Consider the following 25,443-nt stretch of genomic DNA (forward strand, 5'->3'; position numbering starts at 1 on the left):
TGCTGTGAAATGCAAAGTCTTGAGAACTTGATGCTGCTGTCTCATTTATGGGCCCAACCTTTTCCACCCATGGAAGAGCACAGGCCAGCCCTGCTTTGAGGGGTACACACTGGAAATCCTTCAGTTCCTCAAGATTCAGGAAGATCTCCTACCTGTCTCTTCATTCTGGAATGAAATATAGCTGACAATGATGTTCCAGAAGGGGAGTCGCTCCAAGTCTTTTAGACAAATTAAAGAGTCAGCAAGAAACCCCCCAAATACATGGTTTATCCAGCTCACTATTTCTAGCATAATGGAGCCCTGGCTCCAAATTCTGCTCGTGAGGAAAGCAGCTTGCTTTGAGTGAACAGAAACACATGGAATATGAAACTATTTCAACAGACAGCCTACCTACCTTCCTGGGTAGGCTTCAGCAGTTGCATTCCACCGAGTAGCAGCATGAACCTACCAGCAGAAATCCAGGTCATTTTTCTCAGTCCTGTTCCCAAACCTTCACTCCCAAGAGAACACATGCCGAATGCTTCTGTTCCCAAAATCCAGGACTTGCGGCAGCTTCCCTTAATAGTGGAATTGTAAACTGCTCAGGCACTGACCAAACCTACTGCAGATGAACATTAGGAAAGGCAGATTCTCAGGACTATTCTGATGCATTGGAGGAATAAGGGTACAGATTATACAGAGGTTTCCACCGTGATTAATTTACTCTGAAAGGGTTAAAAGTGCTTATTTTACTTGAAGTAAATGACTACTACCCTCAAGATAAATCCTTAGGCAAACCTTCAGGCTGTCAGAGCACACAAAACCCCTTGCTTCTATAAATAAATCCAAGATCAACCCATAGCTCAAAGTGATGACGTTTTATTTTAGGCAAAAAAAAAAAAAAAATAAATCCCAACAACATTCCACTATTGCAGTTTGTAAAATTTTCCACTGTTTTCAGTAGAAACAGTTCACAAGTCAGAACTCAAGATTCAAAATAACATTGTGCAAAATAGTACTGGCATAACTACACATAGCAAAGAGACTAGTGTAAATCGAGAATTCCATTGAAATTAGTTGAGCTGCTCCAGCTTTACACCAGTGTACATCACCTCAGAATAGGCCCTTTTTGCACAACATCCCTGGAATTCCTCTTGCTTACAAAAATTGCCTCACATGCAACAAGTAACCTATCAGTACAACATACGCAGGAACACCTCCACAAGTTATCACAGTGTAACAGAGGAAAACATATCAGCCAATTTCATACAAAGGCAAATCTAACGGCAGTTTTAGACACCCCTTGACTGCTAGCCTCAAAAATGGCACATTTCCATAAATGAAATAATTTAGAATAAAGCCAAGCAATATTTTTCTTTAACTATCAGTATATTGACGATTAGGGTGGATGAGATGTCCAGAAAGGTTTTTCATTTTTTTAGCTTACTAAGTTTTCCCAAAGAGTCGTTTCAAAAGGATATTGTGTAGGAAATGCTAGTTTTCAGTGTTATCAGGCCAAGTCCTCTTCCGCAATTCAGATAGAGCTGTCAACACTACAGAAGTTTCTGTAGTCAAATATAAATCCCAATGAAGAACTACTAAACAAAGACCATACCTTAAGTATTTACTGATGACATGCAATGAAGTCAGGCAGTAACAGGACTCCACTTACATTTGGAGCATTCAGAAAGAGCCTGTTGCAGTTCAGCTGGGGTACAGGACAGGAATTTCACAAAACACTTGCAAATAGTTAACATTCTCTCTCCAGTTGACTCGACACCAAAGTAACAGTTTCAAAACAATGCATCTAGGTCATTCTTTGTATAAACAAAACGCTAAGAGCAGAACTGCTTTTCAGAGTTGCTGAACACTCTGAAACTCACATCAAGAAAATATACAGGTACATCTTGCAATAAGTGGTCATTTCGTTTTCCTGCATAATCAGGTATAGAAAAACAATTCCGTAAGAACCCTTTGATCACAATGAAACCAGTTCTTCCACAGTGCTTTTCACCTCCCTAGGTTACAAAAGGCGTATCTTCTATTACCTTTCTAAGAGCGAACATATTTGTTTTAATACATGCCAGCCTGGTTTGGGTCTAAGCCATAATGACATCTGATGACGGGCACACACTTAAACTATGGAATTATATGGAGAAAGCAGTCCTGACATTCTCAAGGGTTTGGATGCTTTTATGTTGTTTCATGACATAATTTCATGAGAAGTAAGAATGACACACAAGCTTTGCTTTGGAGATATGTGTAAAGGCGCATCAGTTCTGGATGAGAACAGCTGTGCAAGTCTGTCCATAAAAGAAAGATTCTTACAAATACCAGTCCTGCCTCAAACCATAAAGAAAAAAGCAGCAGACCTACACAGACAGTATGTGTGCATGCACACGATGAGCCAAACTTAAATCGAGATACCTAACAAGTCACCCTGCAGCACTGGTCTTTGTAACTGCAAGTCTCTGGTGACATTCTCCTTCGCAGAGAAGCTGGCAAGCAAGGAAACATTCAGGAAGGAACTATGGACATCACTGGCAGTGAGTTACTGTGAAGACATCAATTAGCATTTCAAAGATGGCAGGAAGAGAACAGATAATACTTCCGCAAGGAATTATTGCTGTGCCACTGAATCCTGTTAAACTCAGTATGCAACAAGGCATTAGGCCCGAGGCAGAAGAAAGGTTAATGGATACAACTTTGTTTTTGCTTCCCAAAAGGCTCAGCTTCAGTGTTTTCCAACAATCTCAGATTCTGAATTCCAGTAAATTTTATTTTAGAACAAACCAAAAAATAGCCCTGAGAGTAAACATACTTTTTAAGAGCTGCTATTGCTTTACATAAATCAAACATAGCAATCATTTACTTCCACAGTATGCAATATTTCATTTTTACTCCCTTTTTTCCTCACTTGGGATATGTACGTGCAACCAATAATTTCTTTCCAAGATACATGTACTCAAGTATTATCTGTTACTTTTCCAAGTACTTAAGTTTGTTGCTACAGGATTATGGCACCAAGCAAGGAAAGAATAGCTGAAGCAGGTCAAACTTTAACAAAGAAGTCCTCTTCCCTTGTGCCTTGAGTTTTTAAAAAAAAAAGGATTCCAGTAGTCATAGCTGCCATCACAGACCTTCATTACAACAATGACCTCCTTCCTTGTGACTTACATAGAATTGGCAAATGGAGGAACACCATTTAGTGTATCTCAAAAATCAACTGTCAGTGTTACTGAACGCTGCCACCAGCCTTTAAGTGTGGCTAGAAGTGTAAAATACCGAGAAAAAAAGAGTATCAAGTGTTTCAAGTTGTGCATAAAAACAGACCTTTAATTTTTCTTAAGCTACAAAGTAGGCAATCAAGGAACTGACTAGGTCTATGCATAGTTAGGATTTAAAGTATGTCAAAAGAACTTGAACTCCTTCAGTAAAACTGTGCTTGAGTAATGCGTGGGTCAACCCCCAAAAAAACCTGAATATCCCACTCTATACATAGAAGAATTTTTAAAAAGCTCCATGCACTCTCAAAGCTATTTTGAAATTGATTTAAATACTTTATCTAACAGCTCTGCTATGGCGCAAGACAGCACATAAAAAGTTTAAGGCTAATTTTTGTATGCATACATGTAAAAGCTGGTCTCGGAACAAGAGCTGTCATATTTTCTTAATTCTGAGTCTTTAGTGTGAATTCATAATAAAGTAGAGCTGCCACAGCAATAGTAGAGTTGTCCTACATATAAAAAAGACTGAATGTTGTCCTGAATGCAGTTTGTTTTTATAAAAAGCAAAAACCTCACACATTTACATTTGGTTTTTATCAGAGCAGCTCACTAATTTGTACAGCACATTGTCCAATAACATACAATGTAAACTACCAAAAAGATGCTCAAGTACTACTACAACAGGTGCAAAAGAAAGCTCAGTGCTATATGGGAGAGTCACTCTGTGATGAAAACAAACATCAGAATGCAGTTTTGGTGAAGTCTCAAGGCTGTAGTAAAGGCTATTTGTTAACTTTAGCCCTTTAGTTCTTAACCATTCAGTTAAGATCTCCTGATAAAGCACTAGGCAGTTTGGCATTGATGGAGAAGCTCTTTACATGCTACTGTTACAGAAGTAGAAAACAGACTTACAAGCACTCCTGCACCTGAATGATCTGATCTTCCATGAATCCAGTCATACCAGGTTTAAACAAACCTATCTAAAGCAGTAAATTTTAGACTTCAAATCGCACCGTTTCAGAAGGAACTAATTAACATCCACAAAACCTAGAAAAGAATTATCAACTGGCCAAATTACTGAGTCTGATGCACAAAGACGCTTATTTTAAAACTCTGTCCCTCAACAACTTCTTCAGTGTAAATCAGAGCTGTTACTTCAAAACAGAGTTCTTTAGTCCCACCTGCACAATCCTATCTATTTCGATGGGAAGACAGACAGTAAACCAAAGTTTGCTTGTTTGCTAGTCTAACAGGTCTAATATTTTAATACTTCCTGGAACATTTTTCATTTGCTGAATTTTTGCGTAACGTTTTAAAAAGGGATTCATTATACTATGAATACAGGACTTGTGCATGCTAGCATGATTTACACTTACTTACTGAGTAAAGTACATTGCTATCAGTTATTTAGGTAGGATTTAAAGGAACAAGAAATGTGCAAAACTATGACTATTATGTGCACAGGTATGAAGGGTTTTTTTTCTTTTCTCCCAAGTAAAACATTTGCAACCAAATTTAGCATATTAAGCAATGAAGAAAATTGTTATATTTGCAGTATCATCTTTAAATAGACACAGTTATGAAGGGACCTGAGTATGCAACTGATCCATGGAATCTACGTATATGCAAGCCAGCGAGAACTGTTCATGTGTAACAGACCAATATTCAGACCCAGAGACTGTCCATGATGACGCTTACTTTGAAATTACTGAATCTAACTCTGTAAGAGAGGTACAAGGTCAACTTGTTTTATAAATGGGTAAGACACTGGTATTCAGGTCACTGCAGTTTTTTTTGCATATTTATATTGTATTTACTCAAACCCAAGTAACACGCTCCAGGAACACAGGAGAAACCTCAGTGAGGTTCCTGAACAGTTTCCGTTTGCAACTGCCTTCCCCCCCACCATTTTCATCTGTTATTATTATTTCAAAAGGATCATAAACTGCTGCATATCAGAACAGACCAGGTGTCAAAAAAGTCCTCTGTTCTACATGCCAGTCTAAGTTGCTAGTCAAAAAAGGAGAATGTATCTGCTGCTGTAAACTTCCGTGTAACAGATACCATGCCTGGCAAACCATCACCTTCAACGGACACACAAAACACCACTATGACAAGGGGAAGGAAATCATGCACAGATATTTCAGTATCATGTGGCCAGGGTCTATAATACAGTGATGAGTCAAGTCAGAGCAAATTTGTGTCAAGAGTGATTAATGATTCAGGCTGACTAACTCTGTAAGTAGCCAAACAAGCCTGTAAGAGGCAAGTGGCATATTTTCTGGAAGAAAGAATACAGAGCAAGAGGATAACCTTTTTTTTCCCCACCCCTGCACAAAAATCCTATGGACAAATAGAACAATACTGGGGCAAGCGCTTTAAAATGCAGTTTTCCGGCCAATAAACCAACACTGGTGGGAATTCTGTGAAGGAAGGAGTTTTAAGAATGTGACTTACCTGAAGCACAAAATTCTGATATCAAAAAAAACATATGCTATATGCTAACACTGCTTTTTGGATATTCTTCTGTTTTAAAGGTTTCAAACATATTAACTTATTTTGTTTAGGGCTGAGGCTGTTCAGCAAGGTCACATAACTTGAGACTGCTGAAATACTTCAGCAATCCTTTGGTCCCAGCAGCTGTGAAACAGCCAAGTAAAAAAGAACCTTCACTACAAAAAAAAAAGGGGGGGGACGGGGAGGGAGAGAAATATCGTTACCAGGAAAGTGTCTTCTAAACACCATCTGCTACACACCAGAAAAGGCAAATTTTTGTTACAAAATACACATTTTCATACAAAAGACATCTTGCAAAACCATCTGATTACCCCCCCTCTGCAGTTACAACGGTAAATGGGATCAGCTGGTTGGGGTCTTGAGATTTTTGTTTTAATGGGAAAAAAAGTCAAAGGACACATAGCATCACAACAACTGGTCCTTTAAATTGCAAAGGATTATGACAGTCTATTTTTCACCAGTGTTTAAAAAAATCAGGAGAGAAACAGAACTGGAGTCTTCATAAGCAGAAAGTGCAACAGAGTATCAGCTGCTGCATCCTCCTGAACTTCTCAATGTGCTACCAAACTGTCAAATATACAAACAGTTCAATTATGACAGTGTCATAAATTGTTAAAACAATGCAAATAGTGTGATCACAAATGTCCAGTCAACTGGTTCAATTTTTTCCCAGTAGTTGCCCAGAAAAACGTCCAGACAATCTAAATCTATCCTTCAGCTTCCTCAATACGTGCCGATTGCTGGAGTATAGAGGTCTGTGGTATTACTGTACTGGTTCCACGAGAGATCCTGTCTTGATCTGTGTTTGTAGACAGGGAAGCCATAGAAATGGGCTGTAACAAACTGGATGTCATGCCGGAGGAAACAGTCAGGCTGTGTGCAGTGCCCTTAAGTGTAAGATCCTGTGTGGGAAGAAGTGGCTTGAGGATGCTGACAAGACAGAAAGCAGAGCCACTTTTAGGAATGAAATTCACTTTGTTCTTGTCAGGGCAGTAGAAGGCTGGAATTTCATGCAATGGCTTTGGCCTAGAAATAAAATACACACAACAGTTTTAAAATTAAATTGAACAATCAAATTCTGTCAATGGCAGGCATATATTGCTGAACACATCACCAGAAACAAGTTGAAGTTTAAACTTGAAGTATTTCAGGTACTCAATAGTGCCTTAATGACATTCCCACCACATGGCAAATGGCAAGATGGTTTAAACTGCTTGTTTACATATACTGCACAATAAACAGCATGTTCTTTGGGCAGGCTGTCTCCAAACCAAAGGAAGACACTAACTTCGTGTTGCAGATTACAAACCCTGTCCATGAATTGGCATATCCAATATATGAGAAAGTATTCTTGATCATGTTCTCCAGAAACTTTCACAATGCAAGAAGTTCTGCTCCACATACAGACACCCTTCACAAAGCAAGCCCTGTGAAAGAAGGCTGGCATAGCAATGTTCCTAATATCGTATATCTTAGAGCTGTTCACGATCCCAGAGGGATGCCCTTTTCTATACTTTTGCTTCCTTTGCACGTTCACCTGAGCATGGCCCGAATTTCTGTAAAAGACGAGCCCGTCTTACTTAAAAACATCAATGCAGAAAGTAAAATGTAGTATTCCCAACATGGCATTCATGATCAAGTACCTATAACCTGGGAAGGAGGCATGGAACACACATTTAGACCCTGACTTGCAGTTTTGCCATCTCAGCATACAATTCAATCAACTCAGAGGCATGCTTTATAAAAGACAGAGCTGGAAGGGATACTATGGATAGCACAGGAATGCCTTCTGTGTCTACCTCTAACTCTGCAAACCTCATCTAACTCTACTTTAAGACCAGACTACAGGAATCAGTTCCAAAGCCTCTCTTCCCAGCTGGAAAATAACCATCAGAAATTTACACTCAGTTTTTCTTTTTGACAGTGTTGTCCTTTAGCCTATAACCTCTCCCTCTTCCATGTATTTGTAAGACAGCCATGTGCACCTCTGTCTTCTACTAGACCAAGCAAGCCAATCTTTGAGTCTACTCTTCTAGGAGATACTCCATTTTGAAAAGCAATTCTGTTCATGAAATAGGGTACATTTCCTTGTTAGCTGATTCTCCAAACATCTGGAAAATTCAGCTCCATTTATAATTCCCCCCCACCCCCAAATGAAAGTCCTGTAAACTTCAAGTAGAAATAACGTTAAACAAAGGTTGAGCTTTAAACAGTTACACTCATGTATTTCACATACATGCGGAATGCAAGTACCAGATGTGAGAAAGATTTCTGCATGAGACTGCAGTGTCTAAGAACTGCCATAGCTAGGTAACAACTTCTCTAGAAGCCTGTTTCACCCTACAGCAGAACAATCCTACAGCTACGTAGCAAGAACATCAGAAAAAAAAAACGCAGATGCAAGTCAAATCACAATAGAATATTTTCTTGGAGCAACTGGAAACAGCTTACACACTCTACAATAGAGACCTCTCAAAATCCAATTGCAGTGATCAGAGATAGAAAACATGCAAAGGCAACTAGAATGTTTTTAATTACTACTTATACTAGATGGCACTGCTGAGATAATATAGGCATAAGAGAATTATAACCAAGTGATACTCCTTGTCTGATTAAATGAAATTTTTAACTATAGGTTAAGATTATTGCATCCAAGTGAGGGTGCAATAATAAGGGTACAAGAACTCCACTGTAAATAATAATAAGAACATAGAAACCACAGAATATTCCAAACGACAAAAGCTGGCTTCTTCAGAATAACCAAAGCATTAAATACTCAGGGTCAAATACACTTCTTTGTCACTAAAAGTTTCACAACTACACAGATGTAGCTGAAAAGAATATGGTCTTCAGAGCCTAGATTACTGGATGTGCCTATAAAACTGTGACATACTAGATGATCGACCTGCGTTAAAGCTTCTTCGTCCATGTCTCTGTTCCTGATTATTTGAGTTCCTACCCCACTATCTGCCAGGTGAGAGTGTCTTCTCAAGTTATGCTGTTTTTTTTAAAAAAAAAAAAAAAAGTCTCTCAAGGTCTTGATTTTAACACAAGACTCCAGCAAAAAGTTACATATGTATATACCAGTATGTAGTCACATGAAACAGAGATCATGCTGTTAGCACGGTTTTAGTAACCGAACTAATAATTTTCATTTGACACAAAAATCAATAAACCAATGGGTAACTCTGAACATTAAATGTTATTTCTTATGTAGTAAAGATCAACTTACAAGCTTTCCTCAAAGACTTTCACCTTTTCACAGCCCTCTGGAGGTTCACGCTTGAACATGTAGCTGTTGTTGGGTTTTGGTGAGGTAGCGTATTTTGGCAAGGGAGAATTATTCCCATTCTCTGCAGGAACAGAGTATGTCATTACTTAAATGTGTCACACTATAAAAAACAATAACTATCATTAAATGTTCCCTGAATAGAAACCCACTTCATTATCAATGCTATGAAATTAAGAAACATTTTCATTTGCCTACAAGTCTTCATTTGCAAATGAGCTTCTTTATCTTAATCCCTTTCCTCCTTTCTATTTCTCCTTATACAGTTTTCAGGCTCCTCTGCAATCTCTGTTCATTCCTGGACACTTTCAGTTTGTAACTGTAAACGTGAATCTATGGTCCTGTACTGTCACCACTTAGCCAAAAGAAATAGGCAGAAGCCATATTCCTTAAAAACCAGAACAGGTTTACTGTTAAATCGTAAAATTCACCTGGTATATTTCAGAAGGTTTCTGGTTAAAGAAAGTAATTAAAAAAAACTCAAACAGTTAAATTTTTATGGGTGCACGTATGAAATGCTGGAAGGTCACCCATTTTGCCCAAGATCATAAAAAATACCAGACAGAAGCAACAGGACTAGACTACTTTGCTATTCCACCTGTTGCTGTACCCTATTGCTTCTTCAATGAGCTTAAAGTACTTGAAGAATCTATTATTTAAAAACAAAAATTGGTTTGGGAAGCACATTCCTCAGTCCTATCTATCCAGCTGCAATTACAGAGCACTATATATGTGTGCACACATGGTATGTGGAAGCATTTTAAAAAAAATACATCCCTTAGAAAAAAGAGTTCTAACATTTCTCCATGGATGTGAGAAACAAAATCTCTCTTTTGCTACTTGTTCATCCACATAACAATGAGTTACGTTCAGCATTGGTGAACTTTTAAAGTTACACAGTACCTTTATCTCTGGAATCAGCAAGAAGATCATCTATAGAACATGGGCTTTCCTCACTGCCTTCGTTAGAGATGGTAAGAAATGAGGTTGGAGATACTGACTGGGAGCGGCTGCTGTTGTTACTGCCCCTGTCTGCTCCACCAGGCGTTTGGGTATCAATGCTGCGAGTACTACTACTACGCTGAACCAATGGAGGTGGTGCGCGGTGCCCATCTGGAATATCCTGAGGCTGTTAAAAATAGAAGGTATCAGATGGCTGCTCTTGTCTGCTTAAGAATTTCTTTAAGTCCAGTAATGCTGAGGAGTTTTTTGAATTTCACAAAACTGTTTGAAGTAGAAAATTTTACTCATTACACAAGACTCCAACAGGAAACAAAATAAGCCAGGTTTAGAAACTAAGGACAACAGTTTGCAAGATTTCACAAAATCACAGAGTTGCTAAGGTTGGAAAGGACCTCTTTGAGATCACCTAATCCAACACCCCTGCTCAAGCAGTCAGCTTAGAGCAGTCTGTCCAGGACTGTGTCCAGTCAGGTTTTGAATATCTCCACAGACAGCGATTCCACAACCTCTCTGGGCAATCTGCTCCAGTTTTGAGCACCCTCATGCATTAAAAGAAAACAGAAAAAGAAAAGGAGAAAGGTGTTTTTCTTGTGTTCAGATTTAATTTAATGTTTTTTTTTTTTTTTCCATTCATGCCTATTGCCTCTTGCCCTGTCATTGGGCACTACTGAAGAGAGTCCAGCTTCCTCCTCCTCATTCCTGCACACCAGATACTTATACACATTGATAAGATCCCCTGAGCTTTCTCTTCTCAAGGCTGAACGGTCCCAGCTCTCTTGGCCTCTCCTCATATGAAAGATGTTCCAGTCCCTTAATCATCTTCATGGCCTGTATTTCTGATACTTTATTACTAAATTTACCTCTAAAAATACCTAAAAATAAAATGAAAGTTAAAAACGGGCAACTTATGCTTCAACTGGGATGGGGACAGGTCAGCACGGGCAAAAAGAAGAAAAAATTACTACAAAAACTCTCAAAACAGACCTTTTGTCTTTTCCCTGTTCTACTGATATTTCTTATTTTATTGGAAAACTAATTACATCACAGTAACCACAGAGGAAAAAGGTTCAGATTCAATCCTTCTGCTTTCCAAGAGACTTTTCAACTACCTTTACTAAAGAAAGCAAAATTAGTTCCAGACATATTTAATTCAAAAACTGTACAAAATAAAGCTCAAAGCAAACCCAAAATAATTATAGAAAGCAATCATGGTGATAGATACATACAACAAGCTGTTCCTCTTTGTCTCCTGTCTCCTTAATTATTATCTCAATCTCCTGATTTAGTCCTTCTATGCTGTTTCGGAATCGTGATCCTGTTGATTTGGCAATAGGTACCACAGGAACAAGAGCACTCTTTGGGACGGGAGCCTGAAGAACCAGAGACAGAACCAGTGAGAAAGCAATGTAGATTTACTTACAAAACACAGTTACTATTTCTGCTCAAAAGCAAACCTTTAAACAGAAAATATCTACACCTCATTATCAAGGATTTATACGAAACTATAGCGATTGTGTTAAAATGGATGCCTTAAATGAAGACACAAACATCCTGAATTTTGTTTCAAATTGAATTCCTAGCAGGAAAAGCTTTCAACAACCTAGTCTCAAAACTTCCCTTGATATGGTCTGCCTCCAGCTTGACATTGCTTTACAAGTGAAAATTCAACAGCAATCAGTCAAATCTAAGTAATTTTGAAACCTTTATAATATATTCACCTTCCTTCTGAAGCGAGCCACACCACAATTCAATTTCCTTCATTGTTGGATTTACCATTTCTAAATTACTTAAAGTTATATTTTAATGGAAGTCTGCTGTCACCTACATTAACATGACACATAGAAGGAAAATTATTCCACAAATGCAAGATCGCACTATGCTAGAAATGAAGACCAACAGAGTAAATATATTAAACCAGAATAAAAGGTTGACAAAATGATTTCGGAAGACTTACACAGAAAGAATAAAATCCCAAACCCAAATGTTAATGCATAGTTGCTTCAAGATGAAGATCAACATTGTAAAAATCCAGCATTTCAAAATATGCATGAAATTTCCACTCTCAGAAAACACTTTACTGAATTTTTCCAAAGACCCTTTCAGTACACCACGACTTTGAGATTTCCCATCCCCTCCATTAGCATCCTCCCCTCTGTTAAAAATCATGCTACCAGAACATTAGGAGATTCTGCCCTAAACTTCAACACAGGCTCTTGCTGATTATGCAGGGCACTACTACAGATAAAATGGAATGCTTCCTGCAAGCATTTAGTTCAACTCAAAGAACAGCATTACACTTAAAGTTACAGTAGAATGCCTGTGTAGAAGTCCCAGACTCTATGGTCTAGTGTGCTGTGATTGAGAACATCTCCTCTACTGATTGCAGGATAGTCCCATTCTCACCTGCTCTTCAAAATGGTTTGTTTGTGGGTTTTTTATTTTTCCTCTAAGTAGAAGACTGTGCACAGACAGACACCAAAGCATTGCTACTTTGCGTGCAAATTCTCAAAAATGACATAAGATTTGTCTGGAAGAAAACCTACCTTAGAAAAATTAATGTAAACAAGAGAATTTTAAGTGCAGACCATAACACAGACTTATTCTCACAAATCTCTAAGGCAGCAACACTTACAAATCATATTGTTTTTTCTTTACCAAAACATCAGGATAGCGATTAAAAAAAGATACTTGCACAAGGACTACAAAAGCTTCTGTTCAGGAAATGCCTGTGACTGCGTTTATGTCAACAAAAACTAAACATTCTCATAATGGTCAAACTCGGAAAGACTTTAAAAAAATCTTGCTTGAAGATGAAAAAGAGAGAACAGAAACCACTGGAGAAGAGCACAAAAAATTCTGAGAAAGCAACCCTGCTAATTCTGTTCCAAACAAGGCCTTGGATCAACAAGCAAGTAAACTAATACAGGTCAATATCCAGTTGTAATACAGGTACATCAGCACTAGTTTAGGCACTAATAAAGACAGATTATGCACCCAGTTATTAAATATACATGTTCTTAGGACAAACTGAACTTGTTAAAAAGCAGAAAGCAGAATGCAAGTATGCTTGTCTAAGATTTCAGCAGCCATTAGCAAAACATGGGAATTGTCCATCTTTTAAATACGATTGCCTACCACAGAAATTCTTAGAACCATAGTACTATTTGAAGAGCTCAAAGTAGAAAAGCACAAGTTGCTCCAATAGTTCATTAAGGTTCAATACAGCATGTTTCACTTCCAAGAGAAATAGTGTTCTGCGCATGACTGAGGATGACTTGTTAAGCTGGACTGCTGGAGGGTGGAAAAGGAAAGAGGTACCGTTACAGGGGTGGAACAACCAGCCTCAAAACAAACTCTATATTAGAAATACTGCCTTCACAAATGTCTGCATGGAGCTGGCCTCTGACATACAGGAATAGGCTAACGACCTTTGACTACTCATCTGCATATTTGGGAATGCACAAAATGAAGCAAGGTGCTAAACACAGGATAATAATTACAGTGCTCACATAATAACACACTGTCAGGGAGTTTTGGTGCAGGACAGTTAAGAGTCCTGAAACTTAAGGGCATGGCATAAACTCATGAGATTACGAAATATGGGTGATGACAAATCTAAGCTGTTCACAAGCGTTTTAGAAAAATGCTCTAAGCTCTTCCAATTTCTCAACAAGCAACAGAATTTTAAATAGAACTCAAGGTCTTTTGATGCTTTTGGACATTAACATCACACTACCTCAAGGCTGAATGCATCACAGTAATTCTACCCTAAAAAGGAGATCTTCTACCTATGGTAAGGTGCTAAGAGTGAAAAAAAAAAATCCACTGCAAACTGCATGCAGCTGGCCCCAATATTAGTGTTTGCTAAGTATCAACCAACCGGTAAGACATTAAGGGCACATGCTTTCCAGTACAATGAAAGGAGGGGGCTTGATGGGTCATGGTATCAGCTAGCAACATAACATCAGCCAAGTGCACTGAGGAAAAAAAGATTATTTTGAAATACCTAATCCATTTATTCTTCTGTCTGGCTTCAGCTCCGGCCTCAATTCTCACTTCTCTATTATATTAACACTGAGCATAAAGGAAGACCCCATTTGTTTGACTCCTGTTTACAGATTTAGTACCATGGAATTAATTCGAAATCCAACATTCTCAGAAGCATTCTGAGATCACCTGAGGAGGCTATGACCTCTTGCATACCTCTCTTCCTGCAAAGAGAGGCAGAATGGAACATTTCTGGCATCATGAAAAAAAAACCAAAAAAAAACAACGAACATTCAATTGCTCTGGAAAAAAAATGTAATTAGCAGCAACGACTTGACAAAGTTCCGCACCAACTATTTCCTGATTTTAAGTAGAGGGCCAGGAATAGCTAAGAAGCTTACTCTGTAGAGATTGTGTGGATTTCTTCAGAAACAATCATAGAAGAAAGAAGCACAACTGTACAAACAGTGGGAGGCTTAGGTGGTAAGAACCATTTCAAAATGTTGGTAAAACTCAAAAAAAATGTGGAAAAGCTTAACTGCTTATTAGCAGGGAATAAAAGAGGAAATAAAACTAAAAGCAGCAGTTCAATGAATTTAACTAGAAGGGTAAGCCATTTCCAAAGTGTTCAACAGAGTTTACCTGGTCTCTACGAAGGGACTACCAAGGCGATTTCCTAACACGTTTTCTTAGTCTTGTCATAAATCCTACTCCTTGAGCTCAGAAATCTTTGTATGACTCTCTACAGTCAACAACTGCAAGTTTCCTTCAAGTTGGGAACATAAAAAATTTCTAAACATTCTAATCACTAACTGCAAGTGCTAACTGCAAGGCTGCAACACAGCCCTTCCCACAAATCCTGCAGGAACTGAGCTCCCTAGAAAGGAATGAGAAAGCCTAGGAACTTTGCCCTTGATGCCTACAGTTATAGATTTTCACTCTGACTTTGAAAGCAGTCTCTAAATGCCTTTAATCTAATACTTCGCTTACTCTTTTTTGAAGCCTTCTGCAACTTCACCCCTTTGCAAGTAGCTCAACACAGCTGGCACAAAATTTACCAAGAAAAACAATGGTTTGTTTTGTAACACAATGCTGGAAAAGCTGCTTTGCCTCAGTTTATATTTTATAGTCTGTTTCACAAGCCCAAAACCTAATTATCTGTTGTGCAATATTTTATTCACATACTCTAAAATTTGGCAGAATGCAAGAGACCTCCATAGAAGCAGCAAAATTTCATGAGCGTAATAAAGTAATTATGATGCAAACACTTTTATATACATAATTTGGGGGGAGGTATTTTTTAGAGCAGTAGCATCACAGTTCATTTTCAAAATTAAAAACCACTAAGATTATCTATGCTGAAGTGACAATAGCTTAGCATTCAGAAACTTAGATTTGTAGAATACCAAGCCAAACCCATTGGACTGCATGTAACTCTCCAGTGTACTGAAAGGCCTACACCAAAAGTTCCTCAGTACGCTTTTTTTTTTTGGTTGAAATGGCTCAATTGCCCACAAGTACAGAGCAAACCTTCAAATAAGTTACTCAAATTTGGATAAAATACCTGCATAAAGTATTTTGACCTGTGATGTATTTAATTTTTTTCTTCCCAACGCGTCTCACCAATTTTCATAAGCTTTCTCAAAAAAAAAAACCTAGAAAGGGATTGTGTCATTTATTTCACTGTCATCTTTCATCATTTTGGACTGTTCTGACTTGAGCTACCGCAGGCAGTAACAGTATGCTACACTGCACCTGTACTTCGGTAAAGCAGATCAAAATGTAGGAATTCGTATTAGTCATCCTGTTTCGAGTTCAGACTGTTCTTCTGCTATACAGAAGAGGAAGAGGAAACAGTTTCTGTTTCAAGATTTAAAGAGTCTGAAGAAGTAATTCCCAAATTTTTATGTCAAAAAAATGTAATTCTAAAAATATCCTAAATACAATACTTCCAGTAGCACAGAATTCAAACTAATAACAACCTGAATTCAAGAGGCACTTATGTCCTGAAAATTCATGACTCCTAATTAAATGAACTACATCAATAGAGTCTGAGACAAAAACGTTATCGATTTTTATACAAAGCAGGAGTTAAGAACAACAGTGCAGGAGAAATTCAAAACACTGTTCTACCTTCTTATTTCCAGTCTTGAAGCATAACAAATGCACTGGGACATCTGACTTCTACCTACGAAAGAACCTCACTACTCTGGACTTATGTTTTTTATTTCATCTTTTATCAGAATGGTTAAGTACCTGTAGAGCAGGACACATGCTGTCACAAGAGCTTCCCTCCCTGGCCTAAATTATTTCTGAAAGGATGGAACAACAGAAAGGAAACAAGTTTTCATTAACTGGTACCAAAGTACAGTATTTATTAGAACAGTGTTTACTGCATTTCAGGAGTAATTGGGAATATGATTAGATCTGCAGAGAAGCTTCACAGCTGAAGTACTTTCTCAGTTCACAATACCAACAGTTTCACAGTGTCTTTCAACTGCGTTGGCTTGCAAGGCAATTGTGAGGGATTTGTTCTTTTTGTAACTGTTAAAAAAAATTTTGTGTGTTATCAAATATACATTCATGATATTTTGGGGGGGGGGGGGGGGCATGAGCATGCTTCTGAAAAAGTGACCAAAGTTTCATATTGATTTTCTTAAAGTCACTCAAGCAAAACAGACTTGAAAAAGGATCTGTGTCTCTAAAAGCCTGGAATTTTTTTCCACCTGCTCTCAATTGAGCTAAAAATATTACCTCTCCGTGAACCTGACCTCATTAACAATCTTGAGATAAAACTGCAACTGCACACAGAACATGTGGTGGCCTAATCATCACAATTTTTTTAAGTGATTACTACTTAAAGTCTCAAGGCATGATAAGCGACAGGAAAAAAATTTAAAATCTTACATAGGCTGAATGAAGCCATCAGAGTATAAACACTTTTAATAGAGTACATAAAAATCCCACTGAATAGCCTTTTGTCTGGTAAGCTCTCTAAATCAGTTCATCATAGGATTAAACAAGTGCTATTGTCAAGACACAAATCATGATCAGCAAAAACCTCAATTTTATTTGAGTGTATATCATTTTACCACCAGTTTGTTCCATGACATATTCTACATGCAAATTCCCAAACATTATAGCAATGCATAATGAAAAAGATAATCTATGGTCTTAGATTAAACTTATCTGTCATCCTTTTGTAGAGTCTGCAGAATGCACTTTAAAAGTCTTGCTTTAAAAAAGGATCTATCTGTCTGAAATTATTTGAAAGTGGGAGTTCAAAGCCAATCTAGCCAAGTAACAAAGAGACCCAGGACCCCATACACTTAAGGAAGTCAAAGGAAACAGATCTGTTTTGTAGAATTCACCTATAGCTACAACATATTTAACAGCATGGTATTTCTAAGTTCCCTTTAAGGCAAATCACAACCCTGAGGAGTTAAAAATAGTATTAGCTACCCAGTATGTCCATAAAAAGCACAGCCTTACCTGACTGTGGTTAATGGCTGCATGGTTACCATGAAAGGGAGAGTGTCTTTCTTTATCACGATGATGCCTACTGCTGTGTTTGCTTCTCTGCAATTGTTGACGTAATTTTGCAATCTAATAAAGAAAAAATTCGCATTAGATTCCACCAGATGTATTCAGGCAAACATATAGTTTCACCGATTTCTTCCACCGGTTAGTTAAAATTCGTTACTACTGCAACTTTCACAATTGACAGCCCTAAATTAGACTCCAGTTATTGCAAACGTAATGTTTAGCTACCAGTTCATCTGAAGCCCATAAGATACCTGTGGAGGTTTAATGAAAGAACTTGAAATACATGAAGTCTGGAAGTCATCTGGCCACTACTGGTTTTCCTCCTTTGATGAAGAATGTCACCTGCGTTTGACACTTTCTTTCCCACACACTCAGATTAAAAGTTTTAATAGTCCTGCATTGTTATATGAAATCAATACCAAATGAACAGCTATTTCTTATTGTTCCCAAACCCACAATCTGTATAAGACAAAGCAGTACAATATTCATGCCTTCCTGAAAACTCACAGTAACAGTGCAAAAAATTTAATCCAAAGGTATCTCAAATAATAGCATTTCTGACCTCCTTGAGTTGTTCATTGCTGCCCCATGATGCTGAACGTTTGTGCGAGCTCCTCTTCTTTTCTAAATATTCTTCAGCCCAGGCACTTTCTGTCTGCAGCAAGAAGATTACAGGATTAATTAGAAAAAAAGATAATTCCTACTTTCTGGCAGAGTATTTTGAGATAAATTGGAAGGGAGAAAAGCGTTAAGATTTGCTAGTTTCAGGACTGCGACTGAAAAGCAGTCACTGACTAGAAGCCTTCCTGACAAGTAAAGTATGAAAAAGTAGAGTGAAACTATATAATTTAAAAAAAACCCAAAAAAACCCAAAACCAACAAACAACCCAAAAGAGAAAAAAACCTCACCCCAACTTTAAGACATACTCTAATAAAGGAATGTGCTAGTTTCCTTTCCAAATTATTGAGCGTAAGGCAGTATTAACAGCCAGATGTACCACAAGCTGCTACAGAGCTCTGAAGAACCAGTGTGACAGTGCTGAATTTGGGGGAGATGGTATATTTTATTTCCTGCACAGATGCTGACCTTGTTATTTCTGACATACAGGCAAGGATAGCTTGGTGTAAACATTTTGAAGCTGTACTGGTGCAGGCTTTCACAGTCATGTTCTTCCTCAGAAAAATGAGAAAGAAGGCAAGGCATATAAGCACCACTAGAGGTATTGCAAAGCAGAGACTTAATTTATCAACACCTCAAAGGGTATCAGATTCATAGTTGTCTCAGGCCAAGCAGAAAGCAACACAGATTAAGCTAGTTTCACTAAACCAAGAAAGTAATTAACATTTAATAAAGGAAATTGAAGACGTACTGCGGTGAAAACGTTCTGAGAAATTCAAAGTATTATTAAGACAAACTGTATTTATTTAAGGTAACAAAATGCTCAGACAACCGTGTGATAATACTGCAGGCTTTATGAACCTAACCGTGTCCAGAATGGCCTTCAAAAGCAGTGAACTGTAAACACTCTAAGAAAAGGGATAATAATATCTATCAGGAACTTCCTTGCAGTCACAAGATATATACCTGATGAAGCAGGAGGAAGGATTTCTGGAAGCAGCTTACACACTGAAAAAGACAGCAAATTCCTTTAAATTCACTGTTGCTGTAGCGCAGTTCATAGCACACAGCGGTGATCTAGCTAACTCAGCCTTAGGAGTCATTGATATCTCACATTCTCCTACAGACAGGAACTTTGCTTGCCTCAAAGCCTTCACATCTACAGTGTGCAACAGTTGCTCTTATATTTGAGACTAACAGCTTGCAAGCCACAAGCTGACCTTACCTACATACCCTCTCTGTACTCAGAACACAGAAACTCAAGAGGCCTTCAGTGTTGTGGTATTAATCCCTATTTTGCAGAGAAAATGGAGGTGTAACTCCAAACATACAGGTTGCAACTCCCATCATCTTCAGTTACAGATACAAGTTTCACATAAACGAAACCTCCACTATCAGTAGTTTCTAACCTTCATCATTTCAATTAAAAAACTAATGTGGGCACATCTGAATAATAAAGCTAGTAGGGTTGCTTTGAAATTCCTATTCCATAGCAAAATTAGAAACCATTAGAATATATTTTTCCAGAAAAGCACTCACATATATTAATGATAAAATATGATAATTGATAACCCCAATTCCCAAGTACCAATCTTTGTCTAGTCAATTCTCAAATGTCAATCTAGAGTCTCATCCTGTCCTCTAGGTTCTGGAACAGTAAGCTTTAGCTGCTAACTCTTAACTTCCCAGCTCAACACAACCATTACACTTGCCTACAGGAATCTAATTTAACACCCTAATCAGTCTTTGCATTTGATTTATATTCAAGACTTTGACTTAAGATTCAAGGCTTATTTCATAAATTAATATCTGATTCATTTTAAAGGATTAAAGGTTGCTTTTATGCTCATCCTCAAAACAAATAGTTAGAAATCTTTTTAGAGCAAGAGTAGGTATAAGACACTCAATTATAGGAAAACTTTGTATCAAGACAGAAGTGTAATACTATTTTAGCAAGTCTCCTCTTACTTACTCCTCATATTTTGTTTATAATTATTTTCAAGAAACTTAAACACAATAACCAATAGACAGAGGGATTTCTATTTCTCTACATTCTTAAAGTACTACTACTTGCTTATTAGTTGTTACCATTCACAACATCCTTCTGCCTGTTCTAGAATTACAAAAAGAAATGAGTTTAAGGCTAAATTTATCACAGCTCGTAGAACACTTTAGGAAAAAAAAAGCCTTAGAGGCAAAAACTTTGTAGTTTAAAAGAATATTCTTTAAGAATTAAAAAAAAAAAAGCAAAGCAATTGTCTCATTTCAACTTGTATTTTGACACAGCTGTATTTCAAACATCTCCACGCAAAGCCAAACAGGTTTGATTCAAAGGAAAAAAGACACGAGTACAAATGCCTGTTTTAGCGGCACTTAAAACAGTATCTGCATGTGATGAATTCTGGCCAGACCCCAGGACACTCAATAATACACTTATTCATCAGCCAACAAACATTCTGCATGTACATAGTTCAGTCTGGTTTTATAGATCGTTTTCATCAAAACAATCAGTCAAAGCATGAGTCTGATACACAGACAGTCTCTGCATGACCTGGAATCTCTCACACAATTCTCAGCTATGACTTACGGGCACCTCTACAAAGGTCTGCAAGCCAAAGTGTGTCACTAAGTGCCATCTCTTCCCAGTCTACTTCCTGAATGACTATACTCCCTATGCCATAACCTGCAGAATCAAGATACCTTGCTTACTCAACTTGAACATCTTTTGTATCTTAACAGATTCAGTTCCTGTTCACTAAACTTTTGAAGTCTGAACACATCCATTTCACACCAGACTGTGAAATCTGACACTACCCAGTGGAGCCAGAATATCTTGTAAGTGAGATTTCATCCAAACACCACATCTTCAGAAAGGCTAAACAATACAAACGGAGAGCCTATACTATCTCGGGAAACTAACTATTTTAACTCACATTTTAAACTTGTCCCAAGCTCAAATGGTTACTTCTCAAGCACACTAGGAAGATTAACAGCAATGATGTCTCACCAATGTCCTATAAGCACAAGTTTTGGACATACAGATGTATGTCTGTATTCCAAAATTTTCTACTGGTTTGATAAATTTTAAATTAGGAAGTGCAAACAGATCATTCTATTTTCCTCAGCAGTATAAGAACATCAGTCACCACTAAACATACTCATTCTGCAGAAATATCCAATGCCCTATTATAATAATATAGTCTTCCTATTAATCTTTGCAAACGTTTCTCCTTGTATGTGAAAGCTCAACTACCATAGATAGCAGCTAGATGTGTCAGAATTGGAAGAAAAAGACAAAGAAAAACGTAAACCAAAAAGGATGATATCTAATCCAGCTACAAAATTCACAGATTATAAAAAACCAACCATGACTCAGATTAAATCATAACTAAGCTGAAAGAGATCAACTGAATATAGCAAATACTTTGGCAGTAGCATAGAAATATGATTATTTTGAGAAAAGTATTATCCTAAGTCGTCAAATATGAAAATAAATAGCTAGAGCACCGACCCTGGTTCAGTTCTGCCCTTTCATGATGCCTTTTAAGACGTAAGCATGAATAGCATCTCCTTGTATATCATAAGCCTTCCATCATCCTCCTCCTCTTACTATGATTTGCTTACCTTTTTCACCCCATCTTCTAACCATTTTTCCCAATTCATTTTCCCCGCACAGAAAACTTGTTTCTCAGCTCTCCTTTCTTCACCAGTTTCTATTTCCACTTTATCCACATGGGCACATTCAAAACACCTTACTTTTCTACTGATCTGCTCTTTGAATTGTGGTCCTTTCTGCAAAGTGTTGTGGATCTTGAGAAGGCTACACAGTAGCAATCAACACTGCAGATATCATCTGCTCAACATCCTACACATTTGAGTAGACAGCACACTGAAACCTAAGTGGCCATATATTATTTCTATTGTTACCAAACCTAAGCCAGGCTCAAACTCAACTACGTCCCATGTACTGTCAGTTTCTCTTCCAACTGCATTTTGCTTATGTTCTTTGGAATTGGTGGAGACCTGTTGTTGAAACCATGCTCTAAGAATAGGGATTTAAAATCTGATATTGTTGGCTTTTTCTTTCACTCTACAAGTTAGAGAAAACCACTGCCAGACTGCATCCACAGAGGCAGAAGTGAAAAATGGAAAAATCCATCTTAAATCACTTCTGCATACAGTAGGATAGCATGTAACAACAGCTCCCTTTAAAGCAAGTTATAAAATACCTGTCACGATAAGCACGTAACTCTTTTAACGCCAGCTTGATTCAACTGTTTGTTGGTTCTGTTTTTACAGGCAGCATATAACCGAGACATTGAAAACTTGTGAAATTTTGTCAAGTTGTTGAAGTTTATTGGCAAGTCACGTACTTTTTAAATACTTTCCAGCTGAGCTAAATTTGAATATCATTCATGGTTCAGTGACGCAGCTCTTCAGTGTATATATTCTATACTTGGTGCCTAGATCCAAGGTGAACACTGAAGACCTTTTACAATCAGAGGATGAACAGCTTATCACAAAAAGGGCTACGATAACTTTTATACAGGCACTACAGAAGCTTTTTTTATTCAAAGACAGACATACATAAGGAATCACCAAGTTCTCTTGTACACATTTAAACTAAATAGCACTTAACACCAGTGCAATCTAGTGTACTGTACACTGTAAGAACAATGAGAAAACAGCTGTGCAATACACTAGTGTTTTTCTAAGGCAAGAAGAAAGTGGAACTCTTAACAGATATTACAGTTACAGCTTTTTCTTAGAGAATAATGCAAATAATTCACATACGTAATAGCGAAGGTAGGACTCCTGCAATTTGAAAGTGAATAAGAACTTGCAAGCAAGACAGCTAAAATGAATGTTTACAAGGGAAAAACTTCTTGCATTTAAATCCTGTCTTCACATTTAAATACACCAAAGACAAAAATCTGTCCCACCTGTGTGGCTTTGTCTCTCATACATGGAGCAGCTTGTCCATGATGATCACGAGGCCACTGTCCAGCAAGGTATGGAGCAGCAAGCGTATCCAATGAGGAAGTCCGGCGAATAATACTGGAAGGACTTGATGAAGGTGGTCTTGATTTGTCAGCTAGAACAAGAACACTCGATTAGAAAGCCAGACAGATAGCTTGACTATTTTAATTGCCTACAAGAAATCATATCAAATCAGAACTACTATGTTATCAAGTATACAACAAAGATACTTTAACCACGGGAATTAAATTTGCTTTTCCAGGCTCTTTTCAGTTTTAGTAAGCAATGAAATGCATTTTGATGGTTTCCTTAAAAACATCCTTACGTCACAAATGTTGCATCAGTACTCACACACCACCATTTATTCACTCAAAGGTACAACAGTCATTGGATTCTTAAATGATGAAGGCTTGGAAGAAATAAAAATAGCTATGGTTCCTCATACATAGGGGCTAACAAAGAAAATCTGTGCTGGACTTTCTCACTTTAATGCCGAGTTTAAACTTCATCCCACTAGCCCTTTACCCTTCACCTACTTTAATTCAAGGGACACTAAAAACTGACATGTTTTACTAACCACCCAGTATACAACATATGGCAGATACATAGAGAGTCATGTCTAACCCTTAGATCCAGAAGTCAACTTTGGTAAGGTAATGATTTACATTTTACAAGATAATCAAGACATCTCCTCCCTTTACATCCTACTTAGTAACTACATTCCTATTTGCTTGACACTACACCTTCTGCAACACCTCATTTTTAGTGTTTACATTGATATCACTTTTCAGAACAATTTAGATACTAACAGGAACCCCTGCTGAAAAACGTTAACTATAACAAGCAGAGGAAGTAACATGAAAAGGAAGAATATGGTTAAAACCAAAAACTTGTATCTTTCCCATCTGTCAGTGATATCTTAAAGTGGCAGTAAAAGACCACACTGCAAGCTAATAAGTGTAAACACTCTGAAGAACGGTTCCTCAAAATAGTAATTGAAGTTTATTAAAATAAAGAGACTGACAAGCAGGAAAGACCCAGTGTTTAGATATGTGTATGCTCACACATTATTTGTTACTAGCTGTTTTAGATGTAAAATGTAAATCCAGAGATCATAATGATCTAAGCTTACTATCAATTCATCTGCTCGCCACAGAATTATACCTGAAAGAATCGTGTATTAATCTTACCTATAATGAAAACAAAGGCCTAAAACAAATGTCTAGAACACAGAAAATGATACAGAGATCAGATGGAAGCTTTACAAAGGCAATGGAAAAAACTCAGTCATCTGTCCTTCCTGACTGTGCCTTAAGATAAATTCTGCACTAAAAGTATAAATAACACAGCAACTTGTATTCTGCATAAATTCATTTACAGGCAAATGAAGTTGTGCCTGATTGTTTTCCAACTAGCAGTCAGACACTAAAAACGTTGCAATCAGAAGTCCTGAATTCCAATTTCTAAGCCACTTCAATCTACTAAAGATACATAAATATTAATAAAACCTGTTAGATATAGATTTCAGTGGTGTGGACATCTCAGTCTCATAGAACACCAGTCTTTCAAATGCAAGTCTAGTGACATTCTATACCAAATATCCTCATGCAAATTTTACATTAGAAATGTACACATTAAAAGAGTGGAAAATATTTCAATTCAACTACAAGGAAATAATTATTAGCACTATAATCAGCAACATTCACATAAAGCTGTCCAGAAACCTCATCTGGTTTATTATTTCTACTAGTACCAACAATTATAGAATCTTGCTACTGAGCTCACAGCAGATCTGCTCTCAGGGAACAGTAGCAAAGCTCAATTTTGGAGTTACCATGCACTTAAGACCCTTGTATCAAAGAAATTCTCTGACTGCTACTACCACCATACAGCACACTGAAGGGTCTGTTTGTACCAGAAGATTTCGAAACTATTCCTTTCATCCGTACCATGAGAGAATGTGGCATGCTAACGCAACATGTCATTCCTTAAAAGTTTCACTTGCTTCCAAAGTTGGATAAAACACATTATTTGTCTCAGAAATAGCTGCCGTACTCTCCCTCTTTTTCTTCCAAATTATTCTTCTTCCTCTTCAAGAAGGTTCTCTCTTTTTACCAAGGTGAAACAGAAAGGATGTGAAAAAAAATTAAAAATCAGGAAGTATATGTAGTCACTCACAGCATCTGCAAAGCCACTGCAACAGACTGTTTCAAAACCGAAGCAGCAGGAAATATTACGCTATTATGCTCTCCCCTCCCCCACCAAAAATTGGAAAGAATATTTTGCTGGGCAAACAGAGAGAATGAAAACTGAAGAGCCTGTTTACTATTTAAGTT

The 25,443-nt window shown here is 37.5% G+C and overlaps 1 protein-coding gene across 1 annotated transcript in view; it reads right to left on the reverse strand.

Annotated features, from left to right (window-relative positions):
• Positions 1–842: 842 nt before the first annotated feature.
• Positions 843–25,443, reverse strand: part of FAM117B (family with sequence similarity 117 member B) — a 30,855-nt gene continuing 6,254 nt past the window's right edge. The window contains exons 2-8 of the mRNA XM_063341854.1: positions 23,071–23,222; positions 18,071–18,163; positions 17,455–17,568; positions 11,202–11,345; positions 9,916–10,141; positions 8,956–9,076; positions 843–6,749 (exon numbers count right to left, since the gene is read on the reverse strand). Coding sequence (XP_063197924.1) covers positions 6,431–6,749; positions 8,956–9,076; positions 9,916–10,141; positions 11,202–11,345; positions 17,455–17,568; positions 18,071–18,163; positions 23,071–23,222 — 1,169 coding nt within the window. The 3' untranslated portion in view covers positions 843–6,430. The remainder of the gene's footprint in view (positions 6,750–8,955; positions 9,077–9,915; positions 10,142–11,201; positions 11,346–17,454; positions 17,569–18,070; positions 18,164–23,070; positions 23,223–25,443) is intronic.

Source organism: Chroicocephalus ridibundus, chromosome 7, assembly GCF_963924245.1.
Source record: "Chroicocephalus ridibundus chromosome 7, bChrRid1.1, whole genome shotgun sequence".
NCBI classification, from domain to species: Eukaryota; Metazoa; Chordata; class Aves; order Charadriiformes; family Laridae; genus Chroicocephalus; species Chroicocephalus ridibundus.